This window comes from Rhinoraja longicauda, chromosome 5 (assembly GCF_053455715.1).
Source record: "Rhinoraja longicauda isolate Sanriku21f chromosome 5, sRhiLon1.1, whole genome shotgun sequence".
Taxonomy (NCBI): domain Eukaryota; kingdom Metazoa; phylum Chordata; class Chondrichthyes; order Rajiformes; family Arhynchobatidae; genus Rhinoraja; species Rhinoraja longicauda.
The window spans coordinates 85,041,008-85,066,132 of record NC_135957.1 but is presented as its reverse complement, the minus strand read 5'-3'; the positions used below and the strand labels follow the sequence as shown (position 1 = coordinate 85,066,132).

At 45.9% G+C, this 25,125-nt stretch overlaps 1 protein-coding gene and 1 pseudogene across 1 annotated transcript in view; one reads left to right on the top strand and one right to left on the bottom strand.

Annotated features, from left to right (window-relative positions):
- The window catches only part of cd164 (CD164 molecule, sialomucin), a 52,237-nt gene that overhangs the window by 6,572 nt on the left and 20,540 nt on the right, over window positions 1–25,125 (top strand). The window contains exons 2-3 of the mRNA XM_078399880.1: window positions 8,943–9,029; window positions 23,520–23,588. Of these exons, the coding sequence (XP_078256006.1) occupies window positions 8,943–9,029; window positions 23,520–23,588 (156 nt within the window). The remainder of the gene's footprint in view (window positions 1–8,942; window positions 9,030–23,519; window positions 23,589–25,125) is intronic.
- On the bottom strand, window positions 16,778–19,300 carry LOC144593820 (RNA-binding protein 8A pseudogene; annotated as a pseudogene).

The window sequence follows — 25,125 nt, the reverse complement described above, 5'->3', positions numbered from 1 at the left end:
GTCCCATCTACACCAGTTCCATCTGCCAGCATTTGGCTCATATCCCTCTTAACCTGTCCTATCCGTGCACCTGTCTAAATGTCTAGATGATCAGCCTTGATCACATTGAATGGCGGTGCTGGCTAGAAGGCCCGAATGGCCTACTGCTGCACCTATTTTCTATGTTTCTTAAACGTTGTGATTGTACCTGCTCCAACTATCTCCTCCGTCAGTTCGTTCCATACACCCACCCCCCCTTTGTGTGCAAAAGTTGCCCCTCGGGGTCCTATTAAATCTCTCTTTCCCCCCCTCACCTTAAACCTATGTCCACTGGTTCTCGATTCCCCTACTTTGGGCTTGAGACTGCATCTACTCGATCTATTCCTCTCATGATTCTGTACACGGCACAGAATATAATTCACTATTTGAATGTGTGTGTGTGGCGAAGAGTACAGAAATACAAAATTAATTTTATTTCAACTCGTGGCCTAACGTAGCAAAAAAAATCATAGTCCAATTATTTTCTTAGATTATGATTTCACTTCTCGTTCCCCCCACCCCCCTTCTGCTGTAACACAGGACTCACCTTTAATCAATTCGACCCGTCACGCCCATTAACTCCCCCTTTTGATTCCCGTGTCACTTACTTGCAAGGTAATTTCCGCAGGGTAGGTGCAGAGGCACTGGTGGCCTTGGAGAAAAAATGGAAAAGATGTTCAGATACTGAAAAGGCCCAAAACAGAACTTATTTAGAAAACACCAGAGGGAAGTGATTTCTAGGCAAGAGAGGAAGTGGATTATTTGAAAAACAGAAGACGTTTTGGCTATGTTTTTTTAAAAATGCTTCCTTGTAATAATATCACACTGGTGAAAATCACTTGCACTTGGTGCAGGGAACGGTTGGCTCAAGTTACATTTCAAGGGTCAAAGTAGTCATTAATGGAGTAATAGATTTTATGGTTCGAAGAGTGACGCTTGTTCAACAGTTCAACAGAGCTTTATTTGTCATTCGGTACCAAGGTACCGAACGAAACTACATAGCAGTCACACACAAAAAAGAACACAAGACACATGACCCCAACACAAACGTCCATCACAGTGACTCCAAACACCCCTCACTGTGATGGAGGCAACAAAACTTCCACTCTCTTCCCCACGCCCACGGACAGACAGCTCGTCCCCGCCCGACCCGCACAGTCCCCGCAAGGGGATGGAAGTCCTCGCGGCCGAGTCGCACCGGGCGCTGAAATGTCCTGCGGCCGAGCCGGGCGATGGAAGGCCCCGCGGCCGAGCCGTGCGCAGCTAAGTCCCGCGGCCGAGCCGCACCGGGCGATGTTAGGTCCCGCGGCCGAGCCGCACCAGCGATGAAAAGTCCCTCGGCCAAGCCGAGCCGGGCGATGTTAGGCCCCGCGGCCGAGCCGCACCGGGCACTGTTAAGTCCAGCGGCCGAGCCGCGCCGGGCGATGTTATGTCCAGCGGCCGAGCCGCACCAGCGATGTTAGGCCCCGCGGCCGAGCCGCACCGGGCACTGTTAAGTCCAGCGGCCGAGCCGCACCGGGCACTGTTAAGTCCAGCGGCCGAGCCGCGCCGGGCGATGTTAAGTCCAGCGGCCGAGCCGCACCGGGCGATGTTAGGTCCCGCGGCCGAGCCGCACCAGCGATGGAAGGCCCCGCGGCCGAGCCGCATCCCGCGCCGTGAGGAAGAGACCTGAAAGAGAAAGGTTTCCCCCGTCCCTCCACCCACACCACCACCCCCCCCACACATACACAACCAAAAAAAAAAAAAAAACCCATCCCAATACCGACACACAACAAAAAAAAAAGGAAAAAAGACGAACAGACTGCTAGCGAGCCGCAGCCGTTAGGTGCCGCCACTTGTTACTGTAACGAACACAGTGTTACTGCCTGTTCACTGTGCATGTTTGATATTAAATTACAGCATTTACCGAGCTTTGGGAGCAAAGAGATTGTACCGTGTAGAAAGGAACTGCAGATGCTGTTAGATAGACACATAATTCTGGAGTAACTCAGCGAGACAGGCAGCATCTCTGGAGATGATTTTACTCCAGCTTTCAGTCAGAAAAAGAATTTAGGAATTAAACAAATGTTGGAAATAATTAGTAGGATAAGTAGAATTAATGTTTTGGGTTGATTTCGTCAACTTGAAATGTTAACATGAGTCAGCTATTTAATTGCCTCACATACCAGGAAGGGAACAAGGAACAAGGAAATCCTTGCTGCAAGCTCATGGCACAATAAAGTAACACCACAAATAATTTATTGCATTATGTAGGAAGGAACTGCAGATACTGGTTTAAACCGAAGAGAGAGAGAGACAAAAAGCTGGAGTCACTCAGCGGGACAGGCAGCATCTCAGGAGAAAAGGAATAGGTGACGTCGCCTATTCTTTTTCTCCAGAGATATTGTCTGACCCGATAAGTTACTCCAGCTTTTTGTGTCTCTCTTAATTTATTGCATTGTTTATTTATATTTATCTGTTTTAGGTGGTAACCAGACGATGATGGTACTTAACCGGACAAATTGTTTAGTGCAACTTATAGAAAGTCCTTTGTAGTTTGATGTTGAGGTAGGGTTGTGGTTAAGGTTGTACCGTGTAGGTTGATGGTCCATGGGAAGAAGTTGTTCTTGTACTTGAATGTAAGTTGCTATGGATGCAGCCCGACTTGTTGAGTAATTGCAGTGTTTACTTTTTTTCACATTGCAGCATCTGCAGTATTTTGTTCTTGGAATCATATCATATCATATCATCATATCATATCATATATATACAGCCGGAAACAGGCCTTTTCGGCCCTCCAAGTCCGTGCCGCCCAGTGATCCCCGTACATTAACACTATCCTACACCCACTAGGGACAATTTTTACATTTACCCAGCCAATTAACCTACATACCTGAAAGCAGAACCAAGTTTTTAGCTTAGCTGAGAGACACAGTGTGGAAACGGGCCCTTCAGCCCGCCGAGCAGCGATCCCCACACACCAACACCATCCAAAGGTCAACTTTTTACGAAAGCCAATTAACCTCCAAACCTGTATGTCTTTGGAGTGTGGGAGGAAACCGGAGCACTCGGAGAAAACGCACGCAGGACATAGAAAATAGGTGCAGGAAGAGGCCATTTGGCCCTTAGAGCCAGCACCGCCATTCATTGTGATCATGGCTGATCATCTACAATCTGTAGTAACCTGTATCTGCCTTCTCCCCATATCCCTTGATTCCACTAACCCCAAGAGCTCGATCTAACTCTCTTTTAAATTCATCCAGTGAATTGGCCTCCACTGCCCTCTGTGGCAGAGAATTCCACAAATTCACAACTCTGGGTGAAAAAGTTTCTTCTCACCTCAGTTTTAAATGGCCCCTTTATTCATAGACTGTGTCCCCTGGTTCTGGTTACAAGGAGAACATACAAACTCCGTACAGGCAGCACCTAGATCGAACTCAGGTCTCTGGTGCTGAGAGGGAGTAACTACTGCTGCACCACCATGCTGCAAGTTGTTATTGCAATAATTTTAACTTTTAATTGTACTCAGCAGTTTCTCTATCACTAGTCTTGTTGCAAGGATGGCAGCTTTGCCATATGAGGAGAGAGAGTGTAGACCATCACTGATTCTCTTAAATTTAGAAGAATGAGAGGAGAAATCATAAAACTTAGTCATACAGAGGTTGACAGGCTGGATGTATGTTGTTCCTCCTGCCGCGTGCATCTAGACTGTTGAGTCTAGAACCAGGCATTGTGGATTGGAGAGGAAAACATTTAGGACTGAGATGTGGACAAATGTCTTTGCCTTGAAGCTGGTGAATCTGGATTTCTCTAGCCTAGAGAACTACACGCTTCTTTCAGAAACAGACATATTTCTGGAAGGGCAAATAGAGTCAATTAATGGATGTGGTGAAAGTGGAAGCTTATTGAATGATGGAGAAAGGTCAATAGTGTAGACACAACATGTGGGAGTAACTCAGCGGGTCAGGCAGCATCTCGGGAGAGAAGGAATGGGTGACGTTTCGGGTCGAAACCCTTTAGGCTGAAGAAGGGTCTCGACCCGAAACGTCACCCATTCCTTCTCTCTCGAGATGCTGCCTGACCCGCTGAGTTACTCCCACATGTTGTGTCTACCTTCGATTTAAACCAGCATCTGCAGTTCTTTCCTACACAAGGTCAATTGTGTACTCCTGTCCTTATTCCTCCTTACTTTTCTTACTCCTGTTCAGGAGCACTGGAGTATCCTTACTCCTGTTTGTATATATTACTGCAACCATGTATCATCCCAGAACAAAAGGGAATTTTCAATTATTTAATATGCTTTAAACTGGAACCTATATAATAGTATTCCAGACACGAGGGCCAATAGATGGGAGAGTTTCCAGTTTTGATGTGTAGCAGTCCTTGCCTCAGTGTAAGAGCGATCAGGGATTCAGTAACATGTCAATGGGAGAAGAGCAAACATGGACCCATCATTAGATTGTAAGCCTAGCATACTAAAGAACCCTTGGTTACCATGCCTTTGCCAATCATCACGTCCCACAATGCCTACCTCTGGATTTCCCAATGTATTTTTTTTTACTGCTACTTATTCTTTTGAAGTGTAGACATTAGCTACCATGTCCCCTATATTACACTCATTTTGAAAGATCTAGCAATACCTGGGTTCCATCCTGACTACCCGTTGTTAGATCTTACTACAGGTGCTGTCTGTGCGGAGTTTGTACGTTTTTCCCATGACTGCATGGGTTCTTTCCAAGATCTTCGGTTTCCTCCCACACTCCAAAGACGTACAGGTTTGTCGGTTATTTGGCTTGGTTTAAATGTAAATTGTCCCTCGTGTGTGTAGGATAGTGCTAATGTGCGGGGATGGCTGGTCGGTGTGGACTCGGTGGGCTGAAGGGCCTGTTTCGGCTCTGTATCTCTAAACTAATCTGAACAGTTGCTGTGATGATGGATTATATATGCGTTGATGCTGGCTAAAAAGTCATGGCACAAATAGCGCTGTGGGATCATTCGCATTAATTTTAGAGGGCAGACAAGCTCTTAAGGATAGCGGAGTCAGGGGGTATGGGGAGAAGGCAAGAACGGGGTACTGAATGAGAATGATCAGCCACGATCACATTGAATGGTGCTGCTGGCTCGAAGGGCCGAATGGCCTACTCCTGCACCTATATCTTTTTTAAAAATTACTCTATTTGAAATGGTATTTCTAATAAAATGAAGCGCTTCCTGCAATGAAGTATATTTTTGTAAAAATCATCCAAATCCTCTTTATACTGTCCCATATTCTTTTATACTCCCCTGCTCTGTAGCTTGTTTGGAGTTTTTAAGCATCTGAAAGTTTTCTTGTGGCCATCATCAGCAAGGAATTATATCAAGTGTATATATCTTCAGCTTTCATAATATACAGAGGCTCAAAGTCACGTATATTTATTCATGCGACAAAAATAAATTTATACCTGCTCATACAGATATCTAAGAATAGAGGTTGCAGCTGCCCGGCTATGTCATTTAAGCTTGGTTGTCACAAGGAAAGGCTAATTCCTATTATCGGGTAGGAGCAGCCATTTTGATTGTTAGAACCTCTCATATTAAACTAGGTTATCATCGCACTCTTCCTGAGTAGTTTGGAGACTTTTAAACCCGTATTTATGAAGCCCAACAAGCGGTTGGGAAAATTTTGACATTTATTTTTGGGGATTGTAGCCTGGCAGATGGCAGGAGTGTTACTGGGTGGTTATTTCTCTGTGTGTCGGTGATTGTAATTGTGACATTGTGTGTGATTATGCAATAGGGCAAAGGTAAAAGTGGTCTGAGGCCATTTTATTAGGCTGTGAAATGGCTTTAAAAAAGTCCTGAGGAAATACATTTGAGAGTAAATTAGTCTTGGAACATTGGTAAGTACGTAAGAGATTTGACGTTCAGGGTTGTTTGTGATATATATAAATGACTTGCAAGTAAATGTAGATGGGTTAGTTAGTAAGTTTGCAGACAAAACCAAGAATGCTGGAAAGATAAAGGGTGGCACGGGTCGGCAGCGCAGAACTGCTGCCTTATAGTGCCAGAGGTGTGGGTTTGATTCAGGCTACAGGTGCTGTCAGTACCGCATGGGTTGTCTCCGGGATTTCCAGATTCCTCCCACACTCCAAAGACGTACAAGATTATAGGTTAATTGGCTTGGTATAATTGTAAATTGTCCCCAGTTTGTGTAGGATAGTGTTAGTGTGCGAGGATCGCTGATTGGCATGGACTCGGGCCAGGAAGGTTATCAATGTACACAGCAGGATATAGATCAACTGCAGAAATGAGCGCGGGTGGATGGAGGTCTGCACTGTGGAGGTCTGAAGGAGAAATTTAATTGAGAGGCCCAGACAGAATAAACAAGAAAAACTATTTCTCATGGCAAATGAGTCAAACTAAGGGATAGATTTAACGGTTTAGGGGGAGATGCACCTGAAGGCAGTGAAGGCCAGGCATTTACTGCTGAAAAGGTGATTTGTAAGTTCTAGGAGCAGAACTAAGCCATTCGGCCTGTCAAGTCTACTCCACCGTTCAATCATGGCTGATCTATCTTTCCCTATTCTCTGCCTACTCCCCATAACCCCTGACACCTGTACTAATCAAGAATCTGTCAATCTCCGTCTTAAAAATATTAATTGACCTGGCCTCCACAGCCTTCTGTGGCAATGAATTCCACAGATTCACCACCCTCTGACTAAAGAAATTCCGCCTCATCTCCTTTCTAAAGGTACATCCTTTTAATCTGAGGTTATGGCCTCTGGTCCTAGATTCTCCCACTAGTGGAAACATCCTCTCCACATCCGCTCTATCCAAGCCTTTCAATATTTGCTAAGTTTCAATGAGGTCCCCCCCTCATTCTTCTAAACTCCAGCGAGTGCAGGCCCAGTGCCGCCAAACGCTCATCAGACATTAACCCACTCGTTCCTGGGATCGTTCTTGTAAACCTCCTCTGGATCCTCTCCAATGCCAGCACATCCTTTCTCAGATATTGGGCCCAAAACTACTCAGAATTGGGAAAGACGATCTCTCTCATCACTCTTGTGTGTAAGAGATAATTAGTAAAATGTGGATTTGAAGAGCCATTGCACGTGTAGTTAAAATCCACATTTTACTCATTATTTACAAGAGTGACGAGAGATCATCTTTGATCATCGTGTTCGATGTACTAGAGCATTTCCTGTGAACCGACGTCCCACTCCTCGCCCGGCCGTCATTGTGTCCTGGGGGCGCCTCCTGCAGCTGACCTGGAAGGCTCTGGAGTCGTTACCCCGGTTCACCCTCCTACTGGCCCTTGCTCCTCCTGGCCAATTTCTCCAGCTTCCTCTCGGTTGTGCCGTTAGCCGAGCCTTCAGGCGGGTTCCCGATCCCGTCGACCGAAGAATCTTCGTGGTTGGACAACAGCATGAATTTACAGTGTCCTCCATAATGTTTGGGACAAAGACCCATCATTTATTTATTTGCCTCTGTACTTCGCAATTTGAGATTTGTAATAGAAAACAATCGCATGTGGTTAAAGTGCACATTGTCAGATTTTAATAAAGGCCATTTTTATACATTTTGGTTTCGCCATGTGGAAATTGCCCCAAACATTATGGAGGGCACTTTAGGTACTCGTTATCTAAAGCTCAACAAAGTGAAGTATCAGGCCAGGTGAATGGGATCCTTTCGACAATGTAGGCAGATTCATGATGGATTTTTGGAAACTAGTTGTTTGCGTTGTTACCGCCAGGCAGACGATACAGGAGTATGGCTGCGCGTACCACCAGACTTAAGAACAGTTTCTACCATCAGGCCATCAGGCTTCTGAACTCATAAACACATTTCAAATCATATATGTTGATTATTTTTAATATTGTCTTTTTAACTATTTTTGATATTGTCTTTTTACCTTACTAATGTCATTTTTGATCTTATTTATCCTTGGAATATTACTGCTGAGGTGACCCTTTGTCTTGTCAAATACATTTCATTGTACCGTTGACCCTGTGCCAACCTGCATGTGGCAAATAAAATGTTAAAAATAAATTAAATAAAATAAATTATATCGATCGTGATTTTTTAAATGTTGCTCTGTCATGCTGGATATATTTCCATTGCACAGCACATCCAGGGATCCTGATGGAAGTTGCTGCCAGTAATATAATCCACGAGTGTGTTTTTAAAAAAAAATGCTGGGGTTTTTCTCCTCAATTATATTTAAAGCTGTTTTCTGCATTAATATTGCCGGTGAGTGTTTGACGACACTGGGCCTGTACTGGCTGGATTTTAGAAGAATGAGTGGGGGGACCTCATTGAATAATAACAAAATGCTTGGATAGTGTGGATATGGAGAGGATGTTTCCACCAGTGAGAGAGTCTAGGACTAGAGGTCGTAGCCTCAGAATTAAAGGACGTTCCTTTAGGAAGGTGATGAGGAATTTCTTTAGTCAGAGGGTGGTGAATCTGTGGAATTCTTTGCCACAGAAGGCTGTGGAGGCCGTCAATGGATATTTTTAAGGCTGAAATCGATGGATTCTTGATTAGTATGGTTGTGGGGAGAAGGCAGGAGAATGGGGTTAGGAGGGAGCGATAGATCAGCCATGAGTGAATGGCGGAGTAGACTTGATTGGCTGAATGGCCTAATTCTACACCTATCACTTATGACCATATTCATTTTTTTACTGACATGGTATTTTTAAAGCGCATATTGGCAGATTCTTGATTAGTACGGGTGTCGAGGGTTACGGGGAGATGGCAGGAGAATGGGGTTGAGAGGGAAAGATAGATCAGTTATGACTGAATGACGGAGTAGACACGATGGGGCGAATGGCCTAATTCTGTGCCTATGACATGAATGTTTGTGCAAAATGAAGGTTTGTCCTGTGGTTTGAGTAATTTTATGTCATATTTTCAGATAGTGTTACTGATTAAACTATCTTTTTGTTGTTTTTAATTATCTCCAGACGATTGCGGGGATTTTCATGACTGCTCCATCTGCCATGTCAAAAGCGCAGAAGCCAACTTCACTTGCCATTGGCAAAGCTGCATCGGTAAGGATTCACCATTTATTCCAGCTTGAGAACCACTGCTATGTTCTGTAGTCCTGCGAGACATTTAACTGATGAACTTGCATATCATGTGTTGCATTAGGAGTCTTTTGCCTTTGTAAATTGCTTGCCAGCAGATTTTGTGTTTGCATTAGTAGGCAATATCTTTGTATAGAAGTACAAAATTGCAAAAATTACAAGATTGGATATGGCCCTTGGCCCTTTGAGGATAAATGCTCTTAAAACTTTTTACCAGATAAAGTTGAGACGTTCTGAGATTTATTGAAATGATTTAATTGATATTACATTAAACATGGATTACCACTAGAATTTTAATATCTAAACTGTAGTTGATGCAGCCATAGAGCGCCAGAAAGGACATCCTTGCTATTGAGGGAGTGCAGTGTAGATTCACGCGGTTAATTCCTGGGATGGCGGCTCTGTCATTTGAGGAAAGATTGGAAAGACTGGGCTTGCATTCACTGGAATTTAGAAGGATGAGAGGGGATCTTGTAGAAACATATAATAAAATTATAAAAGGACTGGACAAGCTAGATGCAGGAAAAATGTTCCCAATGATGGGAGAGTCCAGAACCAGGGGACACAGTCTAAGAATCAAGGGGAGCCTGTTTAAAACTGACATGAGAAAAAAAAATCACCCAGAGAGTTGTGAATTTGTGGAATTCTCTGCCACAGAAGGCAGTGGAGGCCAATTCACTGGATGAATTTAAAAGAGAGTTCGATAGAACTCTAAGGGCTAGCGGAATCAAGGGATATGGGGAGAAGGCAGGCACGGGTTACTGATTGTGGATGATCAGCCATGATGACAATGAATGGCAGTGCTGGATCAAAGGGCCCAGTGGCCTCCTCCTGCACCTATTTTCTATGTTTGTAAAACTGGGTTCAGTCCTCAACTCTGGTACTGTCTGTTTGGAATTTGCACCTTCTTATGAGTGCTTGGGTTTCCGGGTGCTCCAATTTCTGGTTCTTCCCAGACCCAGATGTGTATCAGGCAACAGAACCATTCTATCAGCAACTAGAGAGCAGTCCTGAGCTACTATCTACTGCATTGGAGATTTAAATGCAATTCCTCTCATGATTTTGTATACAAGATCTCCTCTCATCCACCTGTGCTCCATGGAATAGAGACCCAGCCCACTCAACGTCTCCCTATAGCTAACACCCTCTAGCCCTGGCAACATCCTCGTAAATCTTTTCTAAACCCTTTCAAGCTTGACAATATCTTTCCTATAACATGGTGCCCAGAACTGAACACAATATTCTAAATGTGGACTCGCCAACGTCTTATACAACTGCAACATGACCTCCCAACTTCTATGCTCAATACTCTGACTGATGAAGGTCAAAGTGCCAAAAGCCTTTTTGACCACCATATCGACCTGCAATTCGACCTTCAAGGAACCATGCACCTGTACTCCTAGATCCCTCTGCTCTACAACACTACCCAGAGGCCTACCATTCAATATGTGGGTCCTGCCCTTGTTCGACGTCCCAAAATGCAACACCTCACACTTCTCTGTATTAAATTCCATCAACCATTCCTCCGCCCACCTGGCCAATCGATCCAGATCCTGCTGCAATCATTCACAACCATCTTCGCTGTCTGTAAAACCACTCACTTTTGTATCATTAGCAAACTTGCTAATCTTGCCCTGTATGTTCCCATCCAAATTATTGATGTGGATGACAAACAGTAACGAGCCCAGCACTGAACCCTGAGGCACACCACTAGTCACAGGCCTCCAGTCCAATAAGCAACCTCCCACCATCACCCTCTGCTTCCTTCCATGGAGCCAATTTGCTAATCTGTGGAATGTATGGACAAAAATATTTAGAAATGTTCAAAATGATTTTGAATGTTTTTTTGGGAATCTGAATAAAAGAGGGATGATATTTAAACATTAGTCTTTGTTCTATTTGTCGATGGAAATTGAGTATTTTCAAATTCTATTTATTTAATCCCCATTTCTCTTGCGTAGTAAAAATCAAATGTTTATCCTAGTATGGCCCTACTAGTGGTTTAGCATGAACATGACCTGTGTGAAGTAACCTTTGCTGTTTGGAATTTGCTGCAAAATGTAGCCTTAAAATTGTAGTTAATTAGTAAGGCCTGGTTGTGAAAGTTGTTGCATTTATGTTAAAATATCTGCTTATTTTAGCTGAGTTGTCTACACTCTGCATCTCATTTCCCCGTGTCGAACTAGTGCAGGCACATGTGCCAACTGTCCTCCATCTATGTCAGATAGTCTGTTTTTGTGGACTTGATTGGGGGATAGAAATGACAACATTTCTGACAATGATTTCCTTAAAATCAGGCATCTGAAAATAACGGTTTTAATTTAGATTTAGAGATACAACATGGAAACAGGCCCTTCGGCCCACCGAGTCCGCGCCTCCCAGCGATCCCCGCACATTAACACTATCCTACACACACTAGGGACAATTTTTACATTTTACCCAGTCAATTAACCTACATTCCTGTACGTCTTTGGAGTGTGGGAGGAAACCGAAGATCTCGGAGAAAACCCACGCAGGTCATGGGGAGAACATACAAACTCCTTTCAGACGGCGCCCGTAGTCAAGATCGAACCTGAGTCTCCGGCGCTGCATTCGCTGTAAGGCAGCAACTCTACCGCTGCGCCACCGTGCCGCCCTTTACAGGGGTGGACTCTTACAACTGAGTGACTTGATAGGTAGACACAACTGAGTCACTTGATAGGTAGACACCAAATGCTGGAGTAACTCAGCGAGTCAGGCAGCATCTCGGGAGAGAAGGAATGAGTGACGTTTCGGGTCGAGACCCTTCTTCAGACTTGGTCTGCAGTCTTTTTCCTACACATGAGTGACTTGTTAAGTCATTTCAATTAATAGTCCACCACATAGGGCCTAGTTTTGCACGTGGCCTGATGAATTAAGGACACAAGTTTTCTATCCCCGAAGGGGATTAGTGCTCTATTGGAATCAGATAGTTTCGTAATTGCCAATATTGATGACACATCCTCAATTATTCAATGAACTGATTTAGTTCTGGTCATTAACCTCCGAAACCACGGGAAATAGAGGAACAGACATCCAGGCAAATTGTAGAAAGAAATAAAAGCAGCAGGGTAGTTGCCATGGCTGACTTTCACTTCCCCAATATTAACAAGGGCTTGCTAAGTGCCAGGGACTTAGAACTGCAGAGCCAGAAACAAACCCTATGGCCCAACTCATCCATGCCGACCCATCTATGCTTGTCCCATTTACCTGTGTGTGGCCCACGTTCCGATAAACCGTTCCTATCTGTGTACCTGTCCAAATGTCTTTTATGGGGTTAGTTCGGGCAGGATTTGTTGGGTGCAACATGGAGGGTTTCTTGACATAATGTACAAATAATCCAACCAGGGATGGGGCCATAACGGACCCTGTTTTGTTAAATGAGCCTGGCTGGATTTTTGGAATTTCAGTGGGAGAACATTCGGGGAACAGTGATTACAACTACCTGAAAACGTATGGAGTTTAGTTTAGAGATACAGCGTGGAAAGTGGCCCTTCGGCCCACCGAGCCCATACCGACCCACGATCACCCCTACACTAGTTGCATCCAACTTTGGAAGGTGGAAGGAAACCAGAGCACCCGGAGGAAAACCCACACGGTCTTAGGGAGAATGTACAAATTGTGTACAGACAGCACCCGAGGTCAGGATCGAACTCTGTTCGATGGCTCTGTAAAGCAGCAGTTCTACTGCTGTGCCACTGTGCCGTTCCTACTGTGTTATGGATAAGATAAGGACTGGACCTGAGAGGAAATTCTAAATTGAGGAAAGGCTAATTACAGTGATATTATAGAGGAAGACTAGATTGGAAGCAGCTATTGGTCAAGCCCACATCTGACAAAGTTGTTTAATGTCCAGCTAGTCAGAATTCAGGACCAGCATGTTCCTGTTTGGAAGTAAGACGCAGAAGGTGAGGTTTAGTGTTCCTGGATGATGCTAGATGTTGCAATCTAGTCAAAAAGAAAAAGGTTTACGAATCTAAAATCAGACACAGCATCTGAGTTCCCATTTTCATTTATCAAGGATGAAAATGGAACCTTTTGCCCAACCCATCAGAGGGAATCTTAAGTATTTATTTAAAAAAATGCTGGAGTAACTCAGCAGGTCAGGCAGCATCTCAGGAGAGAAGGAATGGGTAATGTTTCAGGTTGAGACCCTTCTTCAGACTGATGTCAGGGGGGCGGGACAAAGGAAGGGTATAGGTGGAGACACCCTGAGAAGCATCCAGAGAATTTGCCTCCACTGCCTTCTGAGGCAGAGAATTCCACAAATTTACAACTCTCTTGACTGAAAACGTTTTTCCTCATCTCCGTTCTAAATGGCCTACCCCTTATTCTTAAACTGTGGCCCCTGGTTCTGGACTCCCCAAAGGCCTTGTTAGGCCTTGTATCAGTGGTAGGGAAATTATTGGAGAAAATTCTTCAGGATACAGTCCACTCGCATCTGGAAAAGCAGGGACTTCTTGGGGTGTTCTGCATGGATTTGTGTCGGGGAGGTCATGTCATCCAAACTTGAGTTATTTGAGGAGATGTTTGAAGGTAAGGAGGAAATGTTGCATACATGGAGTTTGGTAAAGCTTTTGACAAGAACTTTTTAAGATTAAGGCTATGCCCCTCATGATTTTTCACACCTCTAAAATTCACCTGCAATCACCTCTGCTCCAATTCGCTGCTTATAACGCAAATACTCTAGACCTGGTGAATCTTTTCCACACCCTTTCTTGCTTAATGTCCAGTTTTTCACAGATTACTCCCAAGTGTGCTCTCACCAATGTTTTGTACGGCTGTAAAATGGCGTCCAGTCTCAGTGACCTGATCGATGATGGTGATCGTGTCGAATGCCGCCTTCATCAGTTATCTGCGATTCTGGTTGCCACGTTACAGGCTGGATGTGGAGCATTTGGAAAGGGTGCAGAAGAGGTGCACCGGGATGCTGCCTAGAGGGGGATTAGAGGGGATTATCTGCAAGGAGACATTGGACGGGTCTGGATTGATTTCTCTGGAACGTTGACGGGCAGCTGATAAAAGGATAAATATTTATGTGGTAGAGGTAGGGCAAACCGTGTCTACCTCAGGGCTAAAATATCGCATACTAGATGACACAGCTTCACGGTCAGCTGGAGAAATTTTTAAAAAGAGATTTGCAAGTCAAATTGTTTGCACGAGAGTGGTGGGAGTCTGAACGCACTGCCATGCGAGGTGGAGGCAGATTTACGAGCAACCTTTAAGAGGCATGTAGACAGATACATGAACTGCCCGGGGAAGAAGGAATATGGACCATTTGGACAAAAATTCTATACATTTCGCCTTTTGCAATGCCATGCAGAATGAGCTTCCATGAAACTTGCTCCAGTTTGCAATGTCAAATGAATACAAATCAGAAGAGGTGAAGGACTGCACATGTTACTGCTTTTGCATGCGAACATTAGAAGCTTATTCCTTCAGAAATGGATTGGCTTGACCTGCCCGCACCTACTGTACCCCACCCCACTCCAACCATCAAGTTCCCTTTTATTTGTAAAAAGTATAACCTACCGCTTGCTTCCTAATAACTTGGCCACCTTGAATTACAAAGTACATAGCAACTCAGTGTATGGTCAACAAAAGCCATTGATTACAAAGTGTGAATCCAGAATTGAGCTCATCTAAGAATTACAATACAATACAATACAATATATCTTTATTGTCATTGTACCCAGGGGTACAACGAGATTGGGAATGCGCCTCCCATACGATGCAATAATTTATGTAATTAACATCAACCCCATGAAACGATACAATTGTAACAGTTTTTAGACAGGGTAAAGTGCAAGTTGATCTATGCGTTGTGGCCATCCGGCTCAGCAGGACCGGTTCATAGCAGCTATGGCCCTGGGGATGAAGCTGTTCCTGAGTCTGGAGGTGCGGGCGTAGAAGGCCTTGTATCGTCTGCCCGATGGAAGGAGTTCGAACAGACTGTTGCAGGGGTGTGAAGAGTCTTTGTGGATGCTGGTGGCTTTTCTGAGGCATCGTGTGTTGTAGATGCCCTCCAAGTCTGGTAGCTGTGTTCCGATGGCCCTCTGAGCTCTATGGACTACCCGCTGTAGAGGTTTCCTTTCTGCCTCCGTGCAGCTGAGGTACCACACAGGGATGCCATGCGTTAGGATGCTCTCTGTGGTGCAGCGGTAGAAGGTCGTCAGCAGCTGTTGGGGTAGACCAGACTTTTTCAGTGTTCTTAAGTAGAACAGTCTTTGTTGTGCCTTCTTGACCAGCGCAGCAGTGTTATTGGACCATGTTAGGTCCTCCGAAATGTGAGTGCCCAGAAACTTGAAGCTGGACACTCTCTCCACACTGTCCCCGTTGATAGAGATCGGGGCATATTCCGCGTTATGTGACCTACGGAAGTTGATGATCAGCTCCTTGGTCTTGGTGGTATTTAGGGACAGGTTGTTATCCGAGCACCAGTCCGCCAGGTTCTGCACCTCTGCTCTATAGTTTGTTTCATCCCCGTTGGTGATAAGCCCGATCACCGTTGTGTCGTCTGCAAACTTGACAATGGTGTTGGTGTCGAATGCAGGAACACAGTCGTGTGTGAAGAGGGAGTAGAGCATGGGGCTCAGAACACAGCCCTGTGATGTGCCGGTACTCAGGGTGATAGTGGAGGACAGGTGCGGGCCCATTCTCACTGCCTGCGGTCGTTCCAGCAGGAAGTCCAGGATCCAGTCACATAATGACGAGCTGAGGCCTAGCTGGTGGAGTTTGGTGATGAGCTTGGTGGGGATGACCGTTGAAGGCGGAGCTATAGTCTATGAATAGCATCCTCATGTACGTGCCCTGTCTCTCTAGGTGAGTCAGGACAGTGTGAAGAGCCAGAGAGATGGCGTCCTCTGTGGATCTATTTGCCCTGTATGCAAATTGATGTGAGTCCAGTGAGTCAGGGATGCTGGATTTGATGTGTGAGAGGACCAGCCTCTCACAGCACTTCATGACTATCGGCGTTAGGGCAACCGGGCGGTAGTCGTTCAGGTTGGAGATCTTTGCTTTTTTCGGCACCGGAACTATGATAGCCGACTTCAGGCACTTGGGGACCGTAGCTAGAGATAATGACAGGTTAAAGATCCTGGTGAATACCTCAGCCAGCTGTTCAGCACAGTCCTTCAGTACCCTTCCTTGAACTCCATCCGATCCTGCAGCCTTGCGTGGGTTGACCCTTTGCAGAGCGTGTTGTACCTCCTATGTGTTCAGTTAGGCACCTTTGTAGAAACACTGCATTTTACCTAGGGTTGCCAACTGTCCCATATTAGCCGGGACATCCCGTATTTTGGGCTAAGTTGGTTTGTCCTGTACGGGACCGCCCTTATCCCGTATTAGGCCCGGGGGACGCTGTGGGCCCGGACGCTGTAGGGAAAAAACTGCAGATGCTGGTTTAAATCGAAGGTAGACACAAAACGCTGGAGTAACTCAGCGGGACAGGCAGCATCTCGGAAGAGAAGGAATGGGCGACGTTTCAGGTTGAGACCCTTCTTCGGACTGAAGACTTAAAATAAAAACTAAAATGCTTTATTTCTGAGTGTTGTTTTGCACAAGCCAACCTTACCCTTCCCTCCCAACCCTCCCCCCAGTCCCACGACAGTCCCGACTGAGATTAAACGGCCCCTGTAACGCACGTCGCGGTTTGGGCACGGCGATCTGCGGGTTGCTCCGCATTCCGTCCCGGCTCAGTGACGCTTCCGGTCCGGGCTCCGGCTTCTCCTCTTCTCCTCCGCCTCTTGCTCCTAGGGGGGCCCTGACGAAGCCCCAGTCCACGCTGATGGGCTGCCCGGCCAGCTCCGACCCGTTCAAACCCTCCATGACCGCCTGTGCCTCCTTGTAGGTCTCGTACCCCACCAGAGCGTAGCCCTTGAGGTAGCCGGTGCCCCGGTGCAGGTTGAGGTGCAGGTTCTTGATCTCACCTTACTCGGCAAACCTGTCGTGGATGTCCTTCCTCCTCGGTGGCTTCCTCGTGGACCCCGGTCACAAACAGGATCCACCCCTCCACAGAGCGTTGAGGACGTGGCTCATCACCGTCTTGCTCCACAGAGTCGTCGTCTTCTCGCAGCCTGGATCGAGAGCCTTCCTCGGCGCTAAATCCTCGCTCCTTCCTCTTCTTCGCTTTCTCCTTCAGTTTGTGGATGCTTTTGTCACCCTCATCGCCCATGGAGAAGTCCTCGTCGCCCGCCTCATGGAGGTCCAGCAGAAGATGGTTGATGTTTCGGGTCAAGACCCTTCAGACTGAGGAAGGGTCTCGATCCGAAACGTCACCCATTCCTTCTCTCCCGAGATGCTGCCTGACCCTCTGAGTTACTCCAGCATTTTGTGTCTAGGTCCGGACACTGTAGGTCCGGAGGCCCGGGCGCCACCCAATGGAGGTTGCCTAGCAACCCGCCTCCCAGCCTGGGCGCCCGCCATTGGTGGAGCGAGAGCACGTGGCTGCTGGCTGGGTGAGGTGGCACGGGACGGTGACGTCACCTTGTCCCGTATTTGGGAGTGAGGAAGTTGGCAACCCTATTTTTACCCCATCACGGAATTTTAGAAAAGGAACAGTGCAGCACAGGAAGAGGCCCACCATGTCTGTGCCAACAATTATGCACATTTAAATTGCACAAGTTGTCTGCACACAACCGGGAAATATGCAAATACTTCACTCCCTCTAATTTGCATCACTCAACTTTGCAAATTGCTGCAACTTCCATGATCGAACTCTTCCTGCACCAAGACAGAAATTGCACTTCACCTGAATGGCGGCGCTGCCCTAGCAGCTGCGGCTCACCTGCGGTCCATTTGTCTTTGTGTTTTTGTTGTTTTTTTTGTCTTAATTGTAGTTGTGATGTCGTGTTTTTGTGTTTGTGTACTGTGTGTGTATGTGGGGGGGAGGGGGGGAACTGTAACATTGTAAATAGATGTCCCTTCCGAACGGAGACCCGACCTTTGTTTTCTGGGCCGTGTCTCCGTTCCTGCTGCGGCCTACCATCGGCCCAACTCCTGGAGGTGGCGGCCTCCAGGGCTCTGGTTCGCAGAGCCCGCGGATCGGACTTACCATCACCGGAGCCGGCCGTCTTCGGAGGCTGCGGGAGCGGCTGCGACTCGCCTTAGGCTCGGGCCGCGTGGATGCCGACATCGGGAGCTCCGGCAGCGGCAGCGGGTTCGCCCGCCCCGGATCGCGGGGCTTGGGGCGCGGACATTTCACCGTCCGGCGCGGCCTAAGATGGCCGCGGGATATTTCTCTGCTGGGCGGGGGCTTCAATGTCGGGAGCCACGACCGCCCCGACGTGCAACAACAGCGGCAGCAGCAGCGTGTTCGCCCGCCCCGGATCGGACTTATCATCAGCGGAGCCGGCCGTCTTCGGAGGCTGCGGGAGCGGCTGCGACGCGACGCGCCTTGGGCTTGGCCCGCTGTGGACCGTCCGGCGCGGCCTACAACCACAACAACCTGACTGCGGGCGAGGACAGCAGGAGAAGGGAAAGACATTGTGGCCTTCCATCACAGTGAGGAGAGGACTGGAGGAGACTCACTGTGATGGATGTTTCTTTGATGGATGTTTCTTTTTTTGTGTGTTTTTGGGGTTGGGTAATTTGAATGCCTATTTAATGCTTTTATTGTTGGACTGTGTTTTTGGGGGTTTTGGGGTTGTGTAATTTGAATGCATATTTAATGCTTTTATTGTTGGGCTGTGTTTTGGGGGTTTTTGGGGTTGTGTAATTTGAATGCCTATTTAATGCTTTTATTGTTGGACTGTGTTTTGGGGTTTTTTTGGGGTTGTGTAATTTTAATGCTTATTTAATGCTTTTATTGTTGGACTGTGGGTGACTGAATTTCGTCCAATATTGGATGACAAATAAAGCTATCTTGAATCTTGAATCTCTTGAATGGATCCCTGTCCAAGTGGGGAACAAAGTGATGTTTGTATTTTTAAAAAAAGAGTTAATAAGCAATAAGGAAATAATTTGTTTTAAAGAGGAAATAAGTATAACCTCACAGGAAGATAATAATGTGATTTCATCTATAAAATTATTTGGACTCCCAATTTTTCAATCGATTGTAATTAAATTATAGCTATCTGGAAACAAAATTATTAACTGGACTAAATTATAAAAATTATAAATAGACGTGTGAAGAACTTAATTGGTATTGATAGTTGAATTATGCGAGCTGTAGCAGGGCACCTGGTGTGTTGTGGCTCTGGGCAGCTGGTTACGTCCATTGATCCACAACATCTGCATTGGTAGTAACTACAGCTTGTAAAGCCTCTAGAGGCTACACTTTTGTCACTGATGCAGTGGGGCAGAGTAATATTGAGGCGGTCACTCCCTCGGGGTAAATACTGTAGTTGAAAGACTGGAGCGACTAGGCTTGTATACACTGGAATTTAGAAGGACGAGAGGGGATCTTATCGAAACATATAAGATTATTAAGGGATTGGACACGCTAGAGGCAGGTAACATGTTCCCAATGTTGGGGGAGTCCAGAACCAGCAGCCACAGTTTAAGAATAAGGGGTAGGCCATTTAGAACGGAGATGAGGAAAAACTTTTTCACTCGAGAGTTGTGAATCTGTGGAATTCTCTGCCTCAGAAGGCAGTGGAGGCCAGTTCTCTAGATGCTTTCAAGAGAGAGTTAGATAGAGCTCTTAAGGGTAGCAGAGTCGGGGGGTATGGGGAGAAGGCAGGAACGGGGTACTGATTGTGAATGATCAGCCATGATCACATTGAATGGTGGTGCTGGCTCGAAGGGCCGATTGGCCTACTCCTGCACCTATTGACTATTTAGACGTTAGAGGTATAGCACGGAAACAGGCCCTTTCGCCCACCGAGTCCACGCTGACCAGCAATCGCTGTACACTAACACTATCCTACACACGAGGGACAATTTACAATCTTTTAACAAAGCGAATTAACCTACAAACATGTACGTGTTTAGAGTGTGGGAGGAAAAGTTAATCTGCAAGTTGAGTCAGTAAAGAAAGCAAACTCAATGCTAGCGTTTATTTCAAGAGGGATTGTATTCAAAAACAGGGATGTAATGCTGAGGCTCTATAAGGCGCATGTAAGGCCACATTTGGAATATTGTGAGCAATTTTGGGCACCCTATCTGAGGAAGGATGTGCTGGCTCTGGAGAGGGTCCAGAGGAGGTTTACAAGAATGATCCCAGGAATGAGCAGGTTGACCTATGATGAGCGTTTATTGTCACTGGCCTGTACTCGGAGTTTAGAAGAATGAGGGGGGACCTCATTGAAACATACAGAATAGTGAAAGGCTTAGATAGAGTGGATGTGGGGATGATGTTTTCACTAGTGGGAGAGTCTAGGACTAGAGGTCATAGCCTCAGAATTAAAGGACGTTCTTTTAGGAAGTAAATGAGAAATTTATTTAGTCCGTGGGTGGCGAATCTGTGGAATTAATTGCTCCAGAAGTCTGCAGAGGCCATGTCAGTGGATATTTTTACGGCAGAGATAGCTAGATTGTTGATTAGCACTGGTGTCGGGTTATGGGGAGAACGCAGGTGAATGGGGTTAGGAGGGACAGATAGATCAGCCATGGTTGAATGTTGGAGTAAACTTGATGAGTTGAATGGTCTAATTCTACTCCTATCACTTATGACGTTATAAACCGGGAAAACCCACATGGTTTCGGGGAGAACGTGCAAACTCCGTACGGACAGCAACCGTAGTCAGGATGGAACCCGGGTCTCTACTGCTGCGCCACCGTGCTGCCCTGTAAGTGGTCAGTGACAGGATGGCGCGGGTAAAAGGCATGATATTTGAGGATTGATATCAGGGCGGCACGGTAGCGCAGCGGTAGAGTTGCTGCTTTACAGCGAATGCAGCGCCGGAGACTCAGGTTCGATCCTGACTACGGGTGCTGCACTGTAAGGAGTTTGTACGTTCTCCCCGTGACCTGCGTGGGTTTTCTCCGAGATCTTCGGTTTCCTCCCACACTCCAAAGACGTACAGGTATGTAGGTTAATTGGCTGGGTAAATGTAAAATGTAAAAATTGTCCCTAGTGGGTGTAGGATAGTGTTAATGTACGGGGATCGCTGGGCGGCATGGACTAGGAGGGCTGAAAAAGGCCTGTTTCCGGCTGTATATATATGATATGATATGATATGGAATCATTTGGAGGCCCCTTGCTTGAATCCAAACTGGTGTAATTTCTTGCAAACTATGTGGACAAAAAACAGACTGACTGCAACATTCTGAAATGGGAAGTCATTCGAGGTGGGAGTTAAAAGGAATTTAGTAGTGATAAGGAACCGGATACTGTGTTCTGCAGCTACAACCCTGAACATCCAAGATTGTATCGCTCGTTCAATATCGCCTTTTTGGAACTTGACAGGAATATGAAGAGAGCGAAATGAACCAATATGGTTGTATGTAAATAGCAATGTTATACAGTGCCCCCCATAATGTTTGGGACAAAGACCCATCATTTATTTATTTGCCTCTGTACCCCACAATTTGAGATTTGTAATAGAAAAAAATAATTTGTCAGATTTTATTAAAGGGCATTTTTTGTTAGATTGTGCACATTGTCAGATTTTATTAAAGGGTATTTTTATACATTTTGGTTTCACCATGTAGAAATGACAGCTGTGTTTATACATAGTTTCCCCCCCATGCTTCATCTGCTGAGTTCTTCAAGCAGTTTTGTTTGCTCTAGCTTCGACCATCTGCAGTCTCTTGTGTCTCTACATATTTCACTTTTAACCCGTGCCAAAAATATTCACATAACTCAGATTATAATCTCCCTAGGTTACATAACAATTCCCTTCCTAAGAACCGCCTATAACTACATACACATAATACAATTCTTTCATTTCATTGAATAATCAACCTTGCGTTACCCTAAATTAAGCTCATTAAATATTTACTGTATTTAGCGAGTAATGAATATGAATGGCAGGTGTGGTAGGTTGGTAGGAATGGTAGGTTTTGGTGGTGGGTGCATGGAACAAGCTGCCAAAGGAGGTAGTTGAGGCAAGGACTATCCCAACATTTTGGAAACATTTAGACAGGTACATGGATAGGACGGGTTTAGAGGGATATGGGCCAAGTGCAGGCAGGTGGGACTGGTATAGTTGGGACATGTTGGCCGGTGTGGGCAAGTTGGGCTGAAGGGCTTGTTTAGGCACTGTATCACTCTTTGACTCTATGATTGGACAGGCTAGATGCAGGAAAAACATTCCCGATGTTGGGGGAGTCCAGAACTAGGGGTCACAGTTTAAGAATAAGGGGTAGGCCATTTAGGACTGAGGGGGAAAAACATTTTCACCCAAAGAGTTGTGAATCTGGAATTCTCTGCCACAGAAGGCAGTGGTGGCCAATTCACTGGATGTTTTCAAGAGAGAGTTAGATTTAGCTCTTAGTGCTAACGGAATCAAGGGGTATGGGGTGAAGGCTGGAATGGGGTACTGATTTTGGATGATCAGCCATGGTCATATTGAATGGCGGTGCTGGCTCGAAGGGCCAAATGGCGTACTCCTGCACCTATTTTTTTCTATGCAGGGATCTCTGGTCGGCGTGGACTCAGGCTGCAGGGCCTGTTTTTGAGCTGTATGTCAAAACTAAACTAAAGGTAGTGCTCATTGTGCACATGCACATGGATAAGCAGAGAATTAAGGGACATGGCAGATGAGATTAAATCATCTTGGCATCATGTTTGGCTTAGACATTGAGCTGTGTAGGCATGTTCTCTGTTGTATTAGTCGATGTTCTTTGCATTGTCCTGCAGATACAGTTTTATTTATTTATTCGTGTTATCATTCAGCTGTTTGCCAATAGCGCGCAAATTTTAGTGCCACGTGGTTGGCCTCTGCAAGATCCTTTACAATGCTTGTGTCATGCAGTATGTCACAGCTCAGGAGATGTTCCATAGTCTGGAGGCCCCGTCCACACTCGCAGTCTGCCGCATCTTCAGTATATCCCCACTTCAGCATGTTCGATTTGCTCCTCCCCACGCCTGTCCACAGTCTGTTGAGACGGCGCCAGGTTATCCACGGTTGGTCGGAACCTGGTGGGAGTTTCTCAGAGGGATCGATTGCCATGTGGATGACTTCCGGAGATTTCTCTAGTCTCTCTTCCCAGAGTTTGAGCCTTCTGGACGATGCACTGCAGTCCAGGGGATGGACAGAAGAGAGGAAACTTCTGCCTGATTTCAAACGCTGAGGTAGCAAAGGGTGGTCATGTAGAGCATTTCGTCCTCTGATTGTCTGAGGCGTTAGCAGGAGTGTTCTCGTCGCGGTCCCTGTCAGATTCTACAAGTATCTGCGAATCCTGCTACCACACTGTATCCAACGCTGCAGATACAGTTGCCTTGGGGAGGAGAAGAAATTGGGATGGATGGGAATGATGGGAGTACAAGAGGCTCTAACACTACTTTAAATTATCGATGTTATGTAAATTCATTTTTCTACTGCATTTCAGGTGGTTCGAACGGATGTGTCGCAAATGTATCAACAAATTGCACAGCAGTGAATGAGACCATGTGCGCAGGTGAGTCAAAAAAATAATGCCTCAAGTAGTGCTGTTTTCTGAGTGCGATAACTGATGAAATTGTTTGAATTGTTTTTAAAAATTGAGGTAAAATAGACAATGATGCGATATTCAAATTAAACACAGTTGCAAATTATGCCTTTCTTTTGCCTAATAACAATTGAGATTTGTACCATGCTGATTTATTAATAGTTTTGAATCATTTGCCAGATTAGTAACCTGATTTAAAGTCTGGTTAAGATTAAAACTAAAGGTTCAGCAGTTAAAATTCTGAAGATGCTGTAATCTGATCATAGTTCGAGTGCAGTTTGATACTTGAATTTACTTTTTGTAAGAAACCAACGTTACACAACACATGCAATGAAGAATATGAAGCCTTGTGGCAATTGTTTTAAGTTTGAAGGCTGCATTCTTATGAGATAAGTGTGTGTGCATATAGTCAAGTTTATTTGTCACATACACATACACGATGTGCAGTGAAATGAAAGTGGCAATGCCTGCGGATTGTGCAAAAAAAAAAAAATTACAGTTACAGCATATAAATTAAAGTTAATACAGAGAAGACAAAATTTAGTCCCTGGAGTTATAAAAGTTAACAGTCCTGATGGCCTGTGGAAAGAAACTCCGTCTCATCCTCTCCGTTTTCACAGCGTGACAGCGGAGGCATTTGCCTGACCATAGCAGCTGGAACAGTCCGTTGCTGGGGTGGCAGGGGTCCCTCATAATCTTGCTTGCTCTGGATCTGCACCACCTGATGTATAGGTCCTGCAAGGGGGGCGAGTGTAGTTCCCATGGTGCGTTCTGCCGAACGCACTACACTCTGCAGGGCCTTCCTATCCTGGGCCGAGCTGTTCCCAAACCAGACTGTGATGTTGCCGGACAGGATGCTCTCTACAGCCCCAGAGTAGAAGCATTGAAGGATCCTCAGAGACACTCTGAATTTCCTCAGCTGTCTAAGGTGGTAAAGGCGCTGTTCGGCAATGTGCGTTGCCCATGTCAGATCCTCTGTGATGTGGACTCCCAGGTATTTAAAACTGCTCACCCTATCCACAGTAGACCCATTTATTTCCAGTGGCGTGTACGTCCTTGGATGTTGAGCCCTTCTAAAGTCCACAATCAGCTCCTTAGTTTTTTTGACATTCAAGAGGAGGCTATTGTCCTGACACCAGAGTGCCAGATCAGCCACCTCCTCCCGGTAGGCCTTCTCATCGTTGTCGGAGATCCGGCCCACCACCACAGTATCATCAGCAAACTTGATGATGGTGTTTGAGCTGAACCTGGCCACACAGTCATGTGTGTACAGGGAGTTCAGTAGGGGGCCAAGGACGCAACCCTGGGGGATCCTGTATTCAGGGTGAGGGGGCTAGATGTGTGTTCTCCCATCCTGACCACTTGGGGCCTGGATGTGAGAAAGTCCAGGACCCAGGCACACGGAGGGGTGCTAAGCCCCAGTTCCAGCAGCTTCTTGGCCAGTCTGGTGGGGACTATGGTATTGAAAGCTGAACTAAAGTCAATGAACAGCATCCTCACATAGCCC